The sequence below is a fragment of the Borostomias antarcticus genome, assembly GCF_949987555.1.
Source record: "Borostomias antarcticus genome assembly, chromosome: 6".
Classification (NCBI taxonomy): domain Eukaryota; kingdom Metazoa; phylum Chordata; class Actinopteri; order Stomiiformes; family Stomiidae; genus Borostomias; species Borostomias antarcticus.
Window position 1 is genome coordinate 32,636,805 of NC_140239.1, and position 17,485 is coordinate 32,654,289.

The 17,485-nt window shown below is 43.2% G+C and overlaps 1 protein-coding gene across 1 annotated transcript in view; it reads right to left on the reverse strand.

Annotated features, from left to right (window-relative positions):
• The window catches only part of cad (carbamoyl-phosphate synthetase 2, aspartate transcarbamylase, and dihydroorotase), a 63,689-nt gene that overhangs the window by 12,371 nt on the left and 33,833 nt on the right, over positions 1–17,485 (reverse strand). Inside the window, exons 31-35 of the mRNA XM_084439892.1 lie at positions 17,330–17,485; positions 16,307–16,497; positions 11,877–12,017; positions 11,660–11,755; positions 11,302–11,440 (exon numbers count right to left, since the gene is read on the reverse strand). The exon at positions 17,330–17,485 is cut by the window's right edge and continues 46 nt beyond it. Of these exons, the coding sequence (XP_084296018.1) occupies positions 11,302–11,440; positions 11,660–11,755; positions 11,877–12,017; positions 16,307–16,497; positions 17,330–17,485 (723 nt within the window). The remainder of the gene's footprint in view (positions 1–11,301; positions 11,441–11,659; positions 11,756–11,876; positions 12,018–16,306; positions 16,498–17,329) is intronic.

A 17,485-nucleotide genomic window follows, 5' to 3' on the forward strand; every position in this document is an offset into this window, starting at 1 on the left:
AACCCTAGCCTCCCACAACCCTAGCCCCTAACCCTAGCCTCCCATAACCCTAGCCTCCCATAACCATAGCCCTAACCCTAGCCTCCCACAACCTTAGCCCTAACCCTAGCCTCCCATAACCCTAGCCCTAGCCTCCCACACCCCTAGCCCTAACCCAAGCCTCCCATACCCCTAGCCCCTAACCCTAGCCTCCCATAACCCTAGCCCTAACCCTAGCCTCCCATAACCCTAGCCCCTAACCCTAGCCTCCCATAACCCTAGCCCTAACCCTAGCCTCCCATAACCCTAGCCCCTAACCCTAGCCTCCCATAACCCTAGCCTCCCACAACCCTAGCCCCTAACCCTAGCCTCCCATAACCCTAGCCCTTACCCTAGCCTCCCACACCCCTAGCCCCTAACCCTAGCCTCCCATAACCCTAGCCTCCCATAACCCTAGCCCTAACCCTAGCCTCCCATAACCCTAGCCTCCCACACCCCTAGCCCTAACCCTAGCCTCCCATACCCCTAGCCCTAACCCTAGCCTCAAGCAGAATTTAATGGGTCAACACCTGAAAACCATGAAGATATAAATGATCAAATCTAAGCTATACATTTATTTATATAATATCATGTATTTATCTTTTTTGTGAACTAAACATTAGGAAAACAGTTGGCTCAAAGTGGCTAAAAAGCAAGCAAAGCAGCAACATGTGGTAGTACAGCCAGTAACAAGAAGTAACAGCATTTAAAAACTTTTGAGCAGACTGTTTCCCAATATCAGATGAGATGTGTTGTGTATATATGTAGATGTGTTGTGTATATATGTAGATGTGTTGTGTATATATGTAGATGTGTTGTGTATATATGTGAGATGTGTTGTGTATATATGTAGATGTGTTGTGTATATATGTAGATGTGTTGTGTGTATATGTAGATGTGTTGTGTGTATATGTAGATGTGTTGTGTATATATGTAGATGTGTTGTGTATATATGTAGATGTGTTGTGTATATATGTAGATGTGTTGTGTATATATGTAGATGTGTTGTGTATATATGTGAGATGTGTTGTGTCTATATGTAGATGTGTTGTGTCTATATGTAGATGTGTTGTGTCTATATGTAGATGTGTTGTGTCTATATGTAAATGTGTTGTGTCTATATGTAGATGTGTTGTGTATAATATGTGAGATGTGTTGTGTATATGTGTAGATGTGTTGTGTATATATGTAGATGTGTTGTGTATATATGTAGATGTGTTGTGTATATATGTAGAAGTGTTGTGTATATATGTAGATGTGTTGTGTATATATGTAGATGTGTTGTGTATATATGTAGATGTGTTGTGTATATATGTAGATGGGTTGTGTATATATGTGAGATGTGTTGTGTATATATGTAGATGTGTTGTGTATAATATGTGAGATGTGTTGTGTATATGTGTAGATGTGTTGTGTATATATGTAGATGTGTTGTGTATATATGTAGATGTGTTGTGTATAATGTGAGATGTGTTGTGTATATATGTAGATGTGTTGTGTATATATGTAGATGTGTTGTGTATATATGTAGATGTGTTGTGTATACATGTAGATGTGTTGTGTCTATATGTAGATGTGTTGTGTCTATATGTAGATGTGTTGTGTATATATGTAGATGTGTTGTGTATATATGTAGATGTGTTGTGTATATATGTAGATGTGTTGTGTATATATGTAGATGTGTTGTGTATAAGTGTAGATGTGTTGTGTATAAGTGTAGATGTGTTGTGTATATATATAGATGTGTTGTGTATATATGTAGATGTGTTGTGTATATATGTAGATGTGTTGTGTATATATGTAGATGTGTTGTGTATATATGTAGATGTGTTGTGTATAAGTGTAGATGTGTTGTGTATAAGTGTAGATGTGTTGTGTATATATGTAGATGTGTTGTGTATATATGTAGATGTGTTGTGTATATATGTAGATGTGTTGTGTATATATGTAGATGTGTTGTGTATATATGTAGATGTGTTGTGTCTATATGTAGATGTGTTGTGTATATATGTAGATGTGTTGTGTATATATGTAGATGTGTTGTGTATATATGTAGATGTGTTGTGTATATATGTAGATGTGTTGTGTATATATGTAGATGTGTTGTGTATATATGTAGATGTGTTGTGTATATATGTAGATGTGTTGTGTATATATGTAGATGTGTTGTGTATATATGTAGATGTGTTGTGTATATATGTAGATGTGTTGTGTATAAATGTAGATGTGTTGTGTATATATGTAGATGTGTTGTGTATATATGTAGATGTGTTGTGTATATATGTAGAAGTATTGTGTATATATGTAGATGTGTTGTGTATATATGTAGATGTGTTGTGTATATATGTAGATGTGTTGTGTATATATGTAGAAGTATTGTGTATATATGTAGATGTGTTGTGTATATATGTAGATGTGTTGTGTATATATGTAGATGTGTTGTGTATATGTGAGATGTGTTGTGTATATATGTAGATGTGTTGTGTTTATGTGTAGATGTGTTGTGTATATATGTAGATGTGTTGTGTATATATGTAGATGTGTTGTGTATATATGTGAGATGTGTTGTGTATATATGTGAGATGTGTTGTGTATATATGTAGATGTGTTGTGTATAAATGTAGATGTGTTGTGTATATATGTAGATGTGTTGTGTATATATGTAGATGTGTTGTGTATATATGTGAGATGTGTTGTGTATATATGTAGATGTGTTGTGTATATATGTAGATGTGTTGTGTATATATGTAGATGTGTTGTGTATATGTGTAGATGTGTTGTGTATATATGTAGATGTGTTGTGTATATATGTAGATGTGTAGTGTATAATATGTGAGATGTGTTGTGTATATATGTAGATGTGTTGTGTATATATGTGAGATGTGTTGTGTATATATGTAGATGTGTTGTGTATATATGTAGATGTGTTGTGTATAATATGTGAGATGTGTTGTGTATATGTGTAGATGTGTTGTGTATATATGTAGATGTGTTGTGTATAAGTGTAGATGTGTTGTGTATATATGTAGATGTGTTGTGTATATATGTAGATGTGTTGTGTATATATGTAGAAGTATTGTGTATATATGTAGATGTGTTGTGTATATATGTAGATGTGTTGTGTATATATGTAGATGTGTTGTGTATATATGTAGAAGTATTGTGTATATATGTAGATGTGTTGTGTATATATGTAGATGTGTTGTGTATATATGTAGATGTGTTGTGTATATGTGAGATGTGTTGTGTATATATGTAGATGTGTTGTGTATATGTGTAGATGTGTTGTGTATATATGTAGATGTGTTGTGTATATATGTAGATGTGTTGTGTATATATGTGAGATGTGTTGTGTATATATGTGAGATGTGTTGTGTATATATGTAGATGTGTTGTATATATGTAGATGTGTTGTGTATATATGTAGATGTGTTGTGTATATATGTAGATGTGTTGTGTATATATCAGATGAGATGTGTTGTGTATATATGTAGATGTGTTGTGTATATATGTAGATGTGTTGTGTATAATATGTGAGATGTGTTGTGTATATATGTAGATGCGTTGTGTCTATATGTAGATGTGTTGTGTGTATATGTAGATGTGTTGTGTATATATGTAGATGTGTTGTGTATATATGTAGATGTGTTGTGTATATATGTAGATGTGTTGTGTATATATGTAGATGTGTTGTGTATAAGTGTAGATGTGTTGTGTATATATGTAGATGTGTTGTGTATATATGTAGATGTGTTGTGTATATATGTAGAAGTGTTGTGTATATATGTAGATGTGTTGTGTATATATGTAGATGTGTTGTGTATATATGTAGATGTGTTGTGTATATATGTGAGATGTGTTGTGTATATATGTAGATGTGTTGTGTATAATGTGAGTATAATGTGTGAGATGTGTTGTGTATATATGTAGATGTGTTGTGTATATATGTAGATGTGTTGTGTCTATATGTAGATGTGTTGTGTATATATGTGAGATGTGTTGTGTATATATGTAGATGTGTTGTGTATATATGTAGATGTGTTGTGTATATATGTAGATGTGTTGTGTATATATGTAGATGTGTTGTGTATATATGTAGATGTGTTGTGTATATATGTAGATGTGTTGTGTATAATATGTGAGATGTGTTGTGTATATATGTAGATGTGTTGTGTATATATGTAGATGTGTTGTGTATATATGTAGATGTGTTGTGTATATATGTAGATGTGTTGTGTATAAGTGTAGATGTGTTGTGTATATATGTAGATGTGTTGTGTATATATGTAGATGTGTTGTGTATATATGTAGAAGTATTGTGTATATATGTAGATGTGTTGTGTATATATGTAGATGTGTTGTGTATATATGTAGATGTGTTGTGTATATATGTAGAAGTATTGTGTATATATGTAGATGTGTTGTGTATATATGTAGATGTGTTGTGTATATATGTAGATGTGTTGTGTATATGTGAGATGTGTTGTGTATATATGTAGATGTGTTGTGTATATGTGTAGATGTGTTGTGTATATATGTAGATGTGTTGTGTATATATGTAGATGTGTTGTGTATATATGTGAGATGTGTTGTGTATATATGTAGATGTGTTGTGTATATATGTAGATGTGTTGTGTATATATGTAGATGTGTTGTGTATATATGTAGATGTGTTGTGTATATATGTGAGATGTGTTGTGTATATATGTAGATGTGTTGTGTATATATGTAGATGTGTTGTGTATATATGTAGATGTGTTGTGTATATGTGTAGATGTGTTGTGTATATATGTAGATGTGTTGTGTATATATGTAGATGTGTAGTGTATAATATGTGAGATGTGTTGTGTATATATGTAGATGTGTTGTGTATATATGTGAGATGTGTTGTGTATATATGTAGATGTGTTGTGTATATATGTAGATGTGTTGTGTATAATATGTGAGATGTGTTGTGTATATGTGTAGATGTGTTGTGTATATATGTAGATGTGTTGTGTATAAGTGTAGATGTGTTGTGTATATATGTAGATGTGTTGTGTATATATGTAGATGTGTTGTGTATATATGTAGAAGTATTGTGTATATATGTAGATGTGTTGTGTATATATGTAGATGTGTTGTGTATATATGTAGATGTGTTGTGTATATATGTAGAAGTATTGTGTATATATGTAGATGTGTTGTGTATATATGTAGATGTGTTGTGTATATATGTAGGTGTTGTGTATATATGTAGATGTGTTGTGTATATATGTAGATGTGTTGTGTATATATGTAGATGTGTTGTGTATAAGTGTAGATGTGTTGTGTATATATGTAGATGTGTTGTGTATATATGTAGATGTGTTGTGTATATATGTAGAAGTGTTGTGTATATATGTAGATGTGTTGTGTATATATGTAGATGTGTTGTGTATATATGTAGATGTGTTGTGTATATATGTGAGATGTGTTGTGTATATATGTAGATGTGTTGTGTATAATGTGAGTATAATGTGTGAGATGTGTTGTGTATATATGTAGATGTGTTGTGTATATATGTAGATGTGTTGTGTATATATGTGAGATGTGTTGTGTATATATGTAGATGTGTTGTGTATATATGTAGATGTGTTGTGTATAATATGTGAGATGTGTTGTGTATATATGTAGATGTGTTGTGTATATATGTAGATGTGTTGTGTGTATATGTAGATGTGTTGTGTCTATATGTAGATGTGTTGTGTCTATATGTGAGATGTGTTGTGTATATATGTAGATGTGTTGTGTGTATATGTAGATGTGTTGTGTGTATATGTAGATGTGTTGTGTCTATATGTAGATGTGTTGTGTCTATATGTGAGATGTGTTGTGTATATATGTAGATGTGTAGTGTATAATATGTGAGATGTGTTGTGTATATATGTAGATGTGTTGTGTATATATGTAGATGTGTTCTGTATATATGTAGATGTGTTGTGTCTATATGTAGATGTGTAGTGTATAATATGTGAGATGTGTTGTGTATATATGTAGATGTGTTCTGTATATATGTAGATGTGTTGTGTATATATGTAGATGTGTTGTGTATATATGTAGATGTGTTGTGTCTATATGTAGATGTGTTGTGTATATATGTAGATGTGTTGTGTATAATATGTGAGATGTGTTGTGTATATATGTAGATGTGTTCTGTATATATGTAGATGTGTTGTGTATATATGTAGATGTGTTGTGTATATATGTAGATGTGTTGTGTCTATATGTAGATGTGTTGTGTGTATATGTAGATGTGTAGTGTATAATATGTGAGATGTGTTGTGTATATATGTAGATGTGTTGTGTATATATGTAGATGTGTTGTGTATATATGTAGATGTGTTGTGTATATATGTAGATGTGTTGTGTATATATGTAGATGTGTTGTGTCTATATGTAGATGTGTTGTGTATATATGTAGATGTGTATTCCTGACAGCTCCTAACTGCTGGCTTAATAGGCAGGAGACAAAGGCACCAGTGTCACAGACAGACAGAAAGACAAGGGCTTAGCAAGATGGGCAGAACTGCACTACAGCAGTAAGAACCGCACTACAGCATAGCTTCAAACCTTCATCATATGCTCTTCGTAAAGTTCTCTCCTTTGAATCTTCAGCTGCTAACACATTTTGACACAGAGTTAGAGTAAGAGTTAGGAGATTTATTTTTTAAATGTAACCTTTATTTTACCAGGTGGTTCCATTGAGATGAAAGATCTCATTTACAAGAGAGACCTGACCAAAATAGCAGCATTAAACGTTACAGACAAGAACAACAATAGAGCAGAGCTTATAGGGTACAAATTAAATAATTAAATAATAAAATACTTATGGACATTGACACAAGCCAACAGACGCATCTAACAACAAGCTTGAGTGCTTTAAAAGCAGGCAGAGAGACCAGTTCCATTAGCTTCAGATGTTGTGAAGGCTAGAGGTAAGAGGAGCAGAGCACATGAAAGCCTTCTTTCCCAGTTCAGTCCTACAGTGGCACTCGCCACTGACTACAGGATCACATCATGAGATCTCAGACTGGAACTACTGACAGTAGGCCGGGAGTCTAGGGGCGTATTCACATGTTAGTGCACCATTGATGCGCACCAAAAGCAAAAGTGATACATTGTTTCATTTTTCAGCTACTGCGGTTCGCTTTCACACAGCACTTTCTTTACTCTGGTCCAAATGCAGCACCACAAGTCACATGAAAAGGCTCAGTGCCGTCATTGGTCAATATCTTTCTGGGGGCGGGTGCAAGAGCGTCATGAAAAACTCCCGGGAAGAACGAATTTATATTGTGCACAATGGAGACACAAATACGCTTGCTGTTCCTTACACTGGTAATTGCTTTCTATATCGTTTGCATATACCACTCTCTGTTATGGTCATCCTCAACCCACAATGCACAGCTCAGCTGACTACGGGAGCCTTTTTAGGTCAAACATATTGCGTGCACAAGGTAGTTGCGTCGGTCCGAGGTTGCGCGCCTTCACACCATAACTGGTGCGCACAAGAATTCGGTTGAAGCTGCTCCGAGACCACCCCTTCTGGAGACCACCCCTTCTGGTGGGTCTCGGTGCGGCTATTTTGACGCGCACCTGAGTGCGATTGCTGTGCTCACACAGGCCTAAACGAAGCGCTCTCGGGCCCAAAGCTCGTTTGGTGCGCACTAACTAGTGTCTGTGTGAATACACCCTAGGATAGCTTTATAAATGAACAGGTACCAATGCCAGACTGAGGTCAGCCAGCCTGGAGTACAGTGTACAGTGATGAATTAAAGCTCTACAATTTCTGATAAAACGTAGTGCACTGTGATATGCACTGTGATATGCCGAGTCTAACATGCGCAGGCAGGTGCATTCAAGTACAGCAGATCACCATAATCAAGCACCGGTAGAAAGGCAGCAGAAACCAGTCTTCTTCTGGCCTCAATGGAGAAACAAGAATAAAATAGAATAGAACATCAGCCTCAGTCTTTTAAGGAGATTATTAACCTGAAGTTTAAAAGAAAGACAGTCATCAAGCACCAATATATTTATAACGGCAGACAACGTCTAATTTATTTCCCTGTGCAGTAAGATGTCTAAGAAGTTTGTTTTTGGCATTAGAAAAATGCATTACCTTCATTTTATCAGAATTTAAAAGCAACTATAGCATCTGGATAATATTAAAAACAGCCTGCAAGTCGACAAGAGCCTTCGTAATGGAGGGACCAGCACAATATACAGTATAATATGCATACAAATGAGTTGGCGCCATCCACATTATGACCTATACCATTAATATAGATGGAGAATAACAGTGGACCTCAAACGTTAAGCCACTTAGAAGTGAGCCAATGAAATTGGACGCATTAAGACTTTTCCGTTAGGTAATTCACAAACCCCCCCACTGCCTGCTCGGCTACAGCAATAATAGTCAGACTCTGTTTCTCGGTGTCATGTTTGATCAGGCTATGCACCTTGACAAGCACAGAACAACGCTGTTTATGATCAATGTCAAGCTCTGTAAGATTACTGTTAGGATTAATGTCAGGCTCTTGTTCTTGTTCTTGTTCTAAGGATATCCAACCAAGTTTATTCTTGTTCATTTTGCATGTTGTTAGATTTTTTTTAAATTTTATTTATTTATTTATTGTATTGCAGTGTAGGCTAATTGTTTTTTGAGATCAAAACACAGTTTCACTTCTGGGTTGCGCTATTCATTAACGTCCAGTACGTAATTCTGTTTTCTATCATTCAAATTTCTTTCTAATCCTCAGTCTAATTGTTAATTCCTTGTCACCAGTCAATCAATTGATTTTAAAAGTGTCGGATTTTCGTTGCCTACTGCTCCACACTCGCTTTGCAAGTCCTTTGCGAGAAGACTATGACTATTCAGTCATATGTATAATTCCTAATAGATTTTTATCATTCAAACAACTAGGAATTAGTCTACCTATAAACAGCCATAGCCAAGCTGGGCACTGTATACTACTATAGCTTGTTGTCTCATTTGACAGCTAGCGAAGGTAAAAAGGCTTATGCCTCTGATTCTGGAATGCCAGCTATCTGAATCACATTCGACATTAGCCTTCGCAATCTGAATCACATTCGACATTAGCCTGCGCTATCTGAATCACATTCGACATTAGCCTGCGCTATCTGAATCACATTCGACATTAGCCTGCGCTATCTGAATCACATTCGACAGTAGCCTGCGCAATCTGAATCACATTCGACATTAGCCTGCGCTATCTGAATCACATTCGACATTAGCCTGCGCTATCTGAATCACATTCGACATTAGCCTGCGCTATCTGAATCACCCACCAGGGGGACATTAGCCTGCGCTATCTGAATCACCCACCAGGGGGACATTAGCCTGCGCTATCTGAATCACCCACCAGGGGGACATTAGCCTGCACTATCTGAATCACCCACCAGGGGGACATTAGCCTGCACTATCGGAATCACCCACCAGGGGGACATTAGCCTGCACTATCTGAAACACCCACCAGGGTGACATTAGCCTGCGCTATCTGAATCACCCACCAGGGGGACATTAGCCTGCGCTATCTGAATCACCCACCAGGGGGACATTAGCCTGCGCTATCTGAATCACCCACCAGGGTGACATTAGCCTGCGCTATCTGAATCACCCACCAGGGTGACATTAGCCTGCGCTATCTGAATCACCCACCAGGGGGACATTAGCCTGCGCTATCTGAATCACCCACCAGGGGGACATTAGCCTGGACTATCTGAATCACCCACCAGGGGGACATTAGCCTGCACTATCTGAATCACCCACCAGGGGGACATTAGCCTGCACTATCTGAATCACCCACCAGGGGGACATTAGCCTGCGCTATCTGAATCACCCACCAGGGGGACAGTAGCCTGCACTCGCTTCATCTGGTCCAGTGTAAACAAGGGAAGCTAGCATAATAGGGGTCTTCTTTCATGGAATAATCATATTCAAAACAACACCATCGTTTACTTAAGCAATAACATACGAGGGGTAGTGCTTTATGGTGGTTATTATATATTAGCAATAAGATACGAGAGGGAGTGCTTTATGGTGGTTATTATATATAAGCAATAACATACGAGAGGGAGTGCTTTATGGTGGTTATTATATATTAGCAATAACATACGAGAGGGAGTGCTTTATGGTGGTTATTATATATAAGCAATAACATACGAGAGGGAGTGCTTTATGGTGGTTATTATATATTAGCAATAACATACGAGAGGGAGTGCTTTATGGTGGTTATTATATATTAGCAATAACATACGAGAGGGAGTGCTTTATGGTGGTTATTATATATTAGCAATAACATACGAGAGGGAGTGCTTTATGGTGGTTATTATATATTAGCAATAACATACGAGAGGGAGTGCTTTATGGTGGTTATTATATATAAGCAATAACATACGAGAGGGAGTGCTTTATGGTGGTTATTATATATAAGCAATAACAAACGAGAGGGAGTGCTTTATGGTGGTTATTATATATAAGCAACAACATACGAGAGGGCGTGCTTTATGGTGGTTATTATATATAAGCAATAACATACAAGGAGTGCTTTATGGTGGTTATTGGCACGGTGATAGGGCATGATGCAAAGCGGAGTGATGTCACTACACAGCTGTGCCAATAACCACAATCAAGCACAAGCTTGAGTGTAATTGCTTTTGTATAACGGCACCTGCACTGTCGTTAAATATATTTATTTAAACAGATGGTTTAGTACTGTTCAATTTCATTAAATTGCATTGCTTTCGGCCATCTGCAAACCGACATAATTCTCCATTGTTAACCATTGTTATAGGCAACTTAACGCCTTAACGTCAACAGAGCAAGCTAGCTAGCTGGCGGCTAATATAATCTTCATGTAAGCATGTATCCCAAACTGTCTGTTCCCTTTCAACTAAAAGAAAAGAATCTTACCAGTTTCAGTACGTTTATTGCTCACAATTCCTATCATGTCATGAAACAATGAATCAAAGCGGAGTGATACTTTTACAGGTGATTTGCCAATTGGTATATTGTGGTTATTGGCACGGCTCCACATGCCTCTTGGGTAATCACAATGCGTGGTTGGAGCTAGCTCTTGTATAAATTGCAGTTTACTTGGACCAAGAAGCTGTTGCTCTAATTATCAAAGGTTTAATTGTTTCCCTTGAAAGGGTCTAAAGTGGGATCTCTGTGTAGAAAGGGCTTCTGACATGTAAATATGAAGTGTAGTGCGATGCAGCAAGGGGTTCTGGGAGGTGTAGTACCTGGGGGCATGCCGGGGTCCGAAGAGTGGTGGATGCGGGGAGGGAGCATGTAGCGGCCTTCCCCCGTCATGCGCCGAGGGCTGAGGGCACGGGTACGGACTCCTTCAAACAGAGGGGTGGGACGGGGGCGCTCTGGGGTCTGACACACAGGGGGGAGAGAGGTCGGAGTTAGGGGGGTTAGGGAGTGGTTAGAGGTGGGTGGATAGATAGAGTACGATGGATGGCTTTATTTAGACAGGGAAGAACATCTTGAGACCAGGTCTCTTTTACAGATACAATACAAAAAGACAAACAAAAGAACAGTGACAGCATGAAGGCCAACTTAGGGTGGGGTTAGGTTAGGTTAGGGGTTAGCTACCTGTGGGACATCTTTGGGAGGTTCGGGAGGCAGGATGACGGGGGTGCCAGCAGGCCACGTCTTCACATCCTCACCATAACCTGGAGGAACCAGCACCTGACGAGACCAGCAGGACGGCGTTACAATCTTATTGCATGAGAATCTGGATGGGAAAGTAAACTTTATGTGCAAAGTGGAAAGTAATGACGTGTGGTGTGATACAGGGTTAGGGTCATACCTGCCCGTCGATGTAGGCCACCTCTCCTCTGAGAACCACCCTCCTAACCTTGCCCTTGACCTTCATGCCCTGGAAGGGCGTCCATTTGGACTTGGTGAACTGCATGGCCTGAGGAATCACCCACTCCTGCTCCAGGTCCACCTGGAGGAGCAGGGCAGGGACGAGAGAGGGGAGAGGAGAGAGAGGGAAGAGGAGTGAGAGGAGGGGAGGGAGGAGGAGAGAGGGGGCACGACAGATGAGGTAAGGCCGTTTGTGTGTGTGTGTGTGTTAGGGGTGTAACAGTACAGGTATTTCTATTGAACCGTTTCAGTACAGGACCTTGGGTGCAGACGTGCCAGGGTTAGGGTTAGGGTTAGGCTAGGGTGCCAGGCTTGTTTTCCATGTAGAACATACTTCTAATCAGAGTTCCCACATGGTGGACCAATCATTTGTTAAGTCTCTGCCTCACATTCTCCGGAGGGTGGCTGGGGTCTCCCTGAGAGATCGGGTGAGAAGTTCAGTCATCCGGGAGAGACTCGGAGTAGAGCCTCTGCTCCTTTGCGTCGAAAGGAGCCAGTTGAGGTGGTTTGGGCATCTAGTGAGGATGCCTCCTGGGCGCCTCCCTAGGGTGGTTTTCAAAGCGTGTCCGGCTGGGAGGAGGCAGGGGTAGGCCTACGCGGATTAGACCCAGGACTAGGTGGCGGGACTAGGGGTAGGCCTAGCGGATCAGACCCAGGACTAGGTGGCGGGACTACATCTCTGTAGGCCTACGCGGATCAGACCCAGGACCAGGTGGCGGGACTACATCTCTGTAGGCCTACGCGGATCAGACCCAGGACCAGGTGGCGGGACTACATCTCTGTAGGCCTACGCGGATCAGACCCAGGACTAGGTGGCGGGACGACATCTCTGTAGGCCTACGCGGATTAGACCCAGGACTAGGTGGCGGGACTACATCTCTGGAGGCCTACGCGGATTAGACCCAGGACTAGGTGGCGGGACTAGGGGTAGGCCTACGCGGATCAGACCCAGGAGACGGGACTACATCTCTGCACTGGCCTGTGAGCGGCTAAAGATGTGGAGCTGGAGCTGCTGCCTCCGCGACCCGATCCCGGATAACCCTAACCCTAAGATGGATAGATGGATGGACTGCTAATTATCTCAAACACTGCTAATTCTCACACACTGCTAATTATCTCACACACTGCTAATTATCACACACACTGCTAATTATCACACACACTGCTAATTATCACACACACTGCTAATTATCACACACACTGCTAATTATCACACACACTGCTAATTAGCACACACACTGCTAATTATCACACACACTGCTAATTATCTCACACACTACTAATTATCTCACACACTGCTAATTATCACACACACTGCTAATTATCACACACTGCTAATTATCACACACACTGCTAATTATCACACACACTGCTAATTATCACACACACTGCTAATTATCACACACACTGCTAATTATCTCACACTGCTAATTATCACACACACTGCTAATTATCACACACACTGCTAATTATCACACACACTGCTAATTATCACACACACTGCTAATTATCTCACACACTGCTAATTATCACACACACTGCTAATTATCACACACACTGCTAATTATCACACACACTGCTAATTATCACACACACTGCTAATTATCACACACACTGCTAATTATCACACACACTGCTAATTATCACACACACTGCTAATTATCACACACACTGCTGCTGGACCCGTCTGAACAGCCCATCCTCCGCTCCTCTCCGTCACTCCGATGCACCTCGTTAACCCAGATAAGATAGCAGGCCAAGTTCTTAACACAACACTGACAATCTCGGAGACACAAATCTTCAAATAAACTATTAGGCAAGTAATTTTAGCAAGCTACGTTATATTAGCTACCCAGCTAAGTTAGCCCAGCTGGCATATTGCCCGGCTATAGTTATCTCGCTAGCCTAGCAGCTAACTACTGTGCATCATGCTAACATAGCTAGTTAGAATAGCCAGCGTTAGGAAGCTCATACATTATCCAACAGCAACGCCGTTAGCTAGCTAATACGGTGGGGGACAAGCAGCTCATCGTTAGCTAGCTAATACTGTCTGTGGTGGGGGACAAGCAGCTCATCGTTAGCTAGCTAATACTGTCTGTGGTGGGGGACAAGCAGCTCATCGTTAGCTAGCTAATACCGTCTGTGGTGGGGGACAAGCAGCTCATCGTTAGCTAGCTAATACTGTCTGTGGTGGGGGACAAGCAGCTCATCCCTCAGAGCAGTAGCGTTTCTAGCTTATATGCCACCCTGGGCGAACCCCCGGATACGGCACCCACACCCCCCCAGCCCCGACCCACCCCAGCCCCGACCCACCCCAGCCCCGAGCCCACACCCCCCCAGCCCCGACCCACCCCAGCCCCGACCCACCCCAGCCCCGAGCCCACTCCCCCCCAGCCCCGAGCCCCCCCCAGCCCCGAGCCCACCCCCCCCCAGCCCCGAGCCCCCCCCAGCCCCGAGCCCACCCCCCCCCAGCCCCGAGCCCCCCCCAGCCCCGAGCCCCCCTCAGCCCCGAGCCCCCCTCAGCCCCGAGCCCCCCCCAGCCCCGAGCCCCCCCCAGCCCCGAGCCCCCCCCAGCCCCGAGCCCACACCCCCCCAGCCCCGAGCCCCCCCCCAGCCCCGAGCCCCCCCCAGCCCCGAGCCCCCCCCGAGCCCCCCCCAGCCCCGAGCCCCCCCCAGCCCCGAGCCCACACCCCCCCACAAGAGGGAGAGGCACAAGAGACAAGTGACTGTTGATGTTTACAAAAGTTCATAATATACAATAAACAAGAAAAAAAAATTCTCATTACTGTACCGAAAATGAACAAAGCTAACTTCAAAACCGAGGTATGTACTGAACCATAACTTTTGCGTACCGTTACACCCCTAGTGTGTCTGTGGTTCTCTACCTCCACATGTGTTCTCCTGTGTGTCTGTGGTTCACTACCTCCACATGTGTTCTCCTGTGTGTCTGTGGTTCACTACCTCCACATATGTGTTCTCCTGTGTGTCTGTGGTTCACTACCTCCACATGTGTTCTCCTGTGTGTCTGTGGTTCTCTACCTCCACATGTGTTCTCCTGTGTGTCTGTGGTTCACTACCTCCACATGTGTTCTCCTGTGTGTCTGTGGTTCACTACCTCCACATGTGTTCTCCTGTGTGTCTGTGGTTCTCTACCTCCACATGTGTTCTCCTGTGTGTCTGTGGTTCTCTACCTCCACATGTGTTCTCCTGTGTGTCTGTGGTTCTCTACCTCCACATATGTGTTCTCCTGTGTGTCTGTGGTTCTCTACCTCCACATGTGTTCTCCTGTGTCTGTGGTTCTCTACCTCCACATATGTGTTCTCCTGTGTGTCTGTGGTTCTCTACCTCCACATATGTGTTCTCCTGTGTGTCTGTGGTTCTCTACCTCCACATATGTGTTCTCCTGTGTGTCTGTGGTTCTCTACCTCCACATATGTGTTCTCCTGTGTGTCTGTGGTTCTCTACCTCCACATATGTGTTCTCCTGTGTGTCTGTGGTTCTCTACCTCCACATATGTGTTCTCCTGTGTGTCTGTGGTTCTCTACCTCCACATGTGTTCTCCTGTGTGTCTGTGGTTCACTACCTCCACATGTGTTCTCCTGTGTGTCTGTGGTTCACTACCTCCACATATGTGTTCTCCTGTGTGTCTGTGGTTCTCTACCTCCACATGTGTTCTCCTGTGTGTCTGTGGTTCTCTACCTCCACATATGTGTTCTCCTGTGTGTCTGTGGTTCTCTACCTCCACATGTGTTCTCCTGTGTCTGTGGTTCTCTACCTCCACATATGTGTTCTCCTGTGTGTCTGTGGTTCTCTACCTCCACATATGTGTTCTCCTGTGTGTCTGTGGTTCTCTACCTCCACATATGTGTTCTCCTGTGTGTCTGTGGTTCTCTACCTCCACATATGTGTTCTCCTGTGTGTCTGTGGTTCTCTACCTCCACATATGTGTTCTCCTGTGTGTCTGTGGTTCTCTACCTCCACATATGTGTTCTCCTGTGTGTCTGTGGTTCTCTACCTCCACATATGTGTTCTCCTGTGTGTCTGTGGTTCACTACCTCCACATGTGTTCTCCTGTGTGTCTGTGGTTCTCTACCTCCACATATGTGTTCTCCTGTGTCTGTGGTTCTCTACCTCCACATATGTGTTCTCCTGTGTGTCTGTGGTTCTCTACCTCCACATATGTGTTCTCCTGTGTGTCTGTGGTTCTCTACCTCCACATATGTGTTCCCCTGTGTGTCTGTGGTTCTCTACCTCCACATATGTGTTCTCCTGTGTGTCTGTGGTTCTCTACCTCCACATATGTGTTCTCCTGTGTGTCTGTGGTTCTCTACCTCCACATATGTGTTCCCCTGTGTGTCTGTGGTTCTCTACCTCCACATATGTGTTCTCCTGGACTGGCAGGGAGAGGATCTTGCGGGGGTTATCGTAGAGGCGTCTGATGATGTCGTCGATGGTGAGGCGTCCATCGCTGACTGCTGTGAGGAGCAGGGGCAGCATGGTCTCCAGGCCTGGGTAGCCCGGGGGCGGCTTCTCACTGCTCTTCTCCTCCACAGAGTGGGGGGCTGGGAGTTCAAAACAAACACACCCTATGGTCAGAATGAACAAGTTCGCTCACAGCAAATACTGGTTTCATGCAACCTAGAAACTGCCCCTCCCGTGGGAGTACCCTCACCCTGCCCCTCCCATGGGAGTACCCTAGACCTGCCCCTCCCATGGGAGTACCCTCACCCTACCCCTCCCGTGGGAGTACCCTCACCCTGCCCCTCCCGTGGGAGTACCCTCACCCTGCCCCTCCCGTGGGAGTACCCTAGACCTGCCCCTCCCATGGGAGTACCCTAGACCTGCCCCTCCCGTGGGAGTACCCTCACCCTGCCCCTCCCGTGGGAGTACCCTAGACCTGCCCCTCCCGTGGGAGTACCCTCACCCTGCCCCTCCCGTGGGAGTACCCTAGACCTGCCCCTCCCATGGGAGTGCCCTAGACCTGCCCCTCCCGTGGGAGTACCCTCACCCTGCCCCTCCCTTGGGAGTACCCTCACCCTGCCCCTCCCGTGGGAGTACCCTCACCCTGCCCCTCCCGTGGGAGTACCCTAGACCTGCCCCTCCCATGGGAGTGCCCTAGACCTGCCCCTCCCATGGGAGTACCCTAGACCTGCCCCTCCCGTGGGAGTACCCTAGACCTGCCCCTCCCGTGGGAGTACCCTCACCCTGCCCCTCCCGTGGGAGTACCCTCACCCTGCCCCTCCCGTGGGAGTACCCTAGACCTGCCCCTCCCATGGGAGTACCCTAGACCTGCCCCTCCCATGGGAGTACCCTAGACCTGCCCCTCCCATGGGAGTACCCTCACCCTGCCCCTCCCATGGGAGTACCCTCGCCCCGCCCCTGTGTGGATCTCACCGTGGTCAGTGGCAAAGCAGTCGATGGTGTCCAGGTTCTCCCACAGGGCCTCCATGTCCTCCCTGGTGCCCAGCATGGGCCGCACCTGCGCCCGGCCGCCCCCGATGTCCGGCACATGGTCCTCACACAGGAACAGGTGGTGGGGCGCCACCTCAC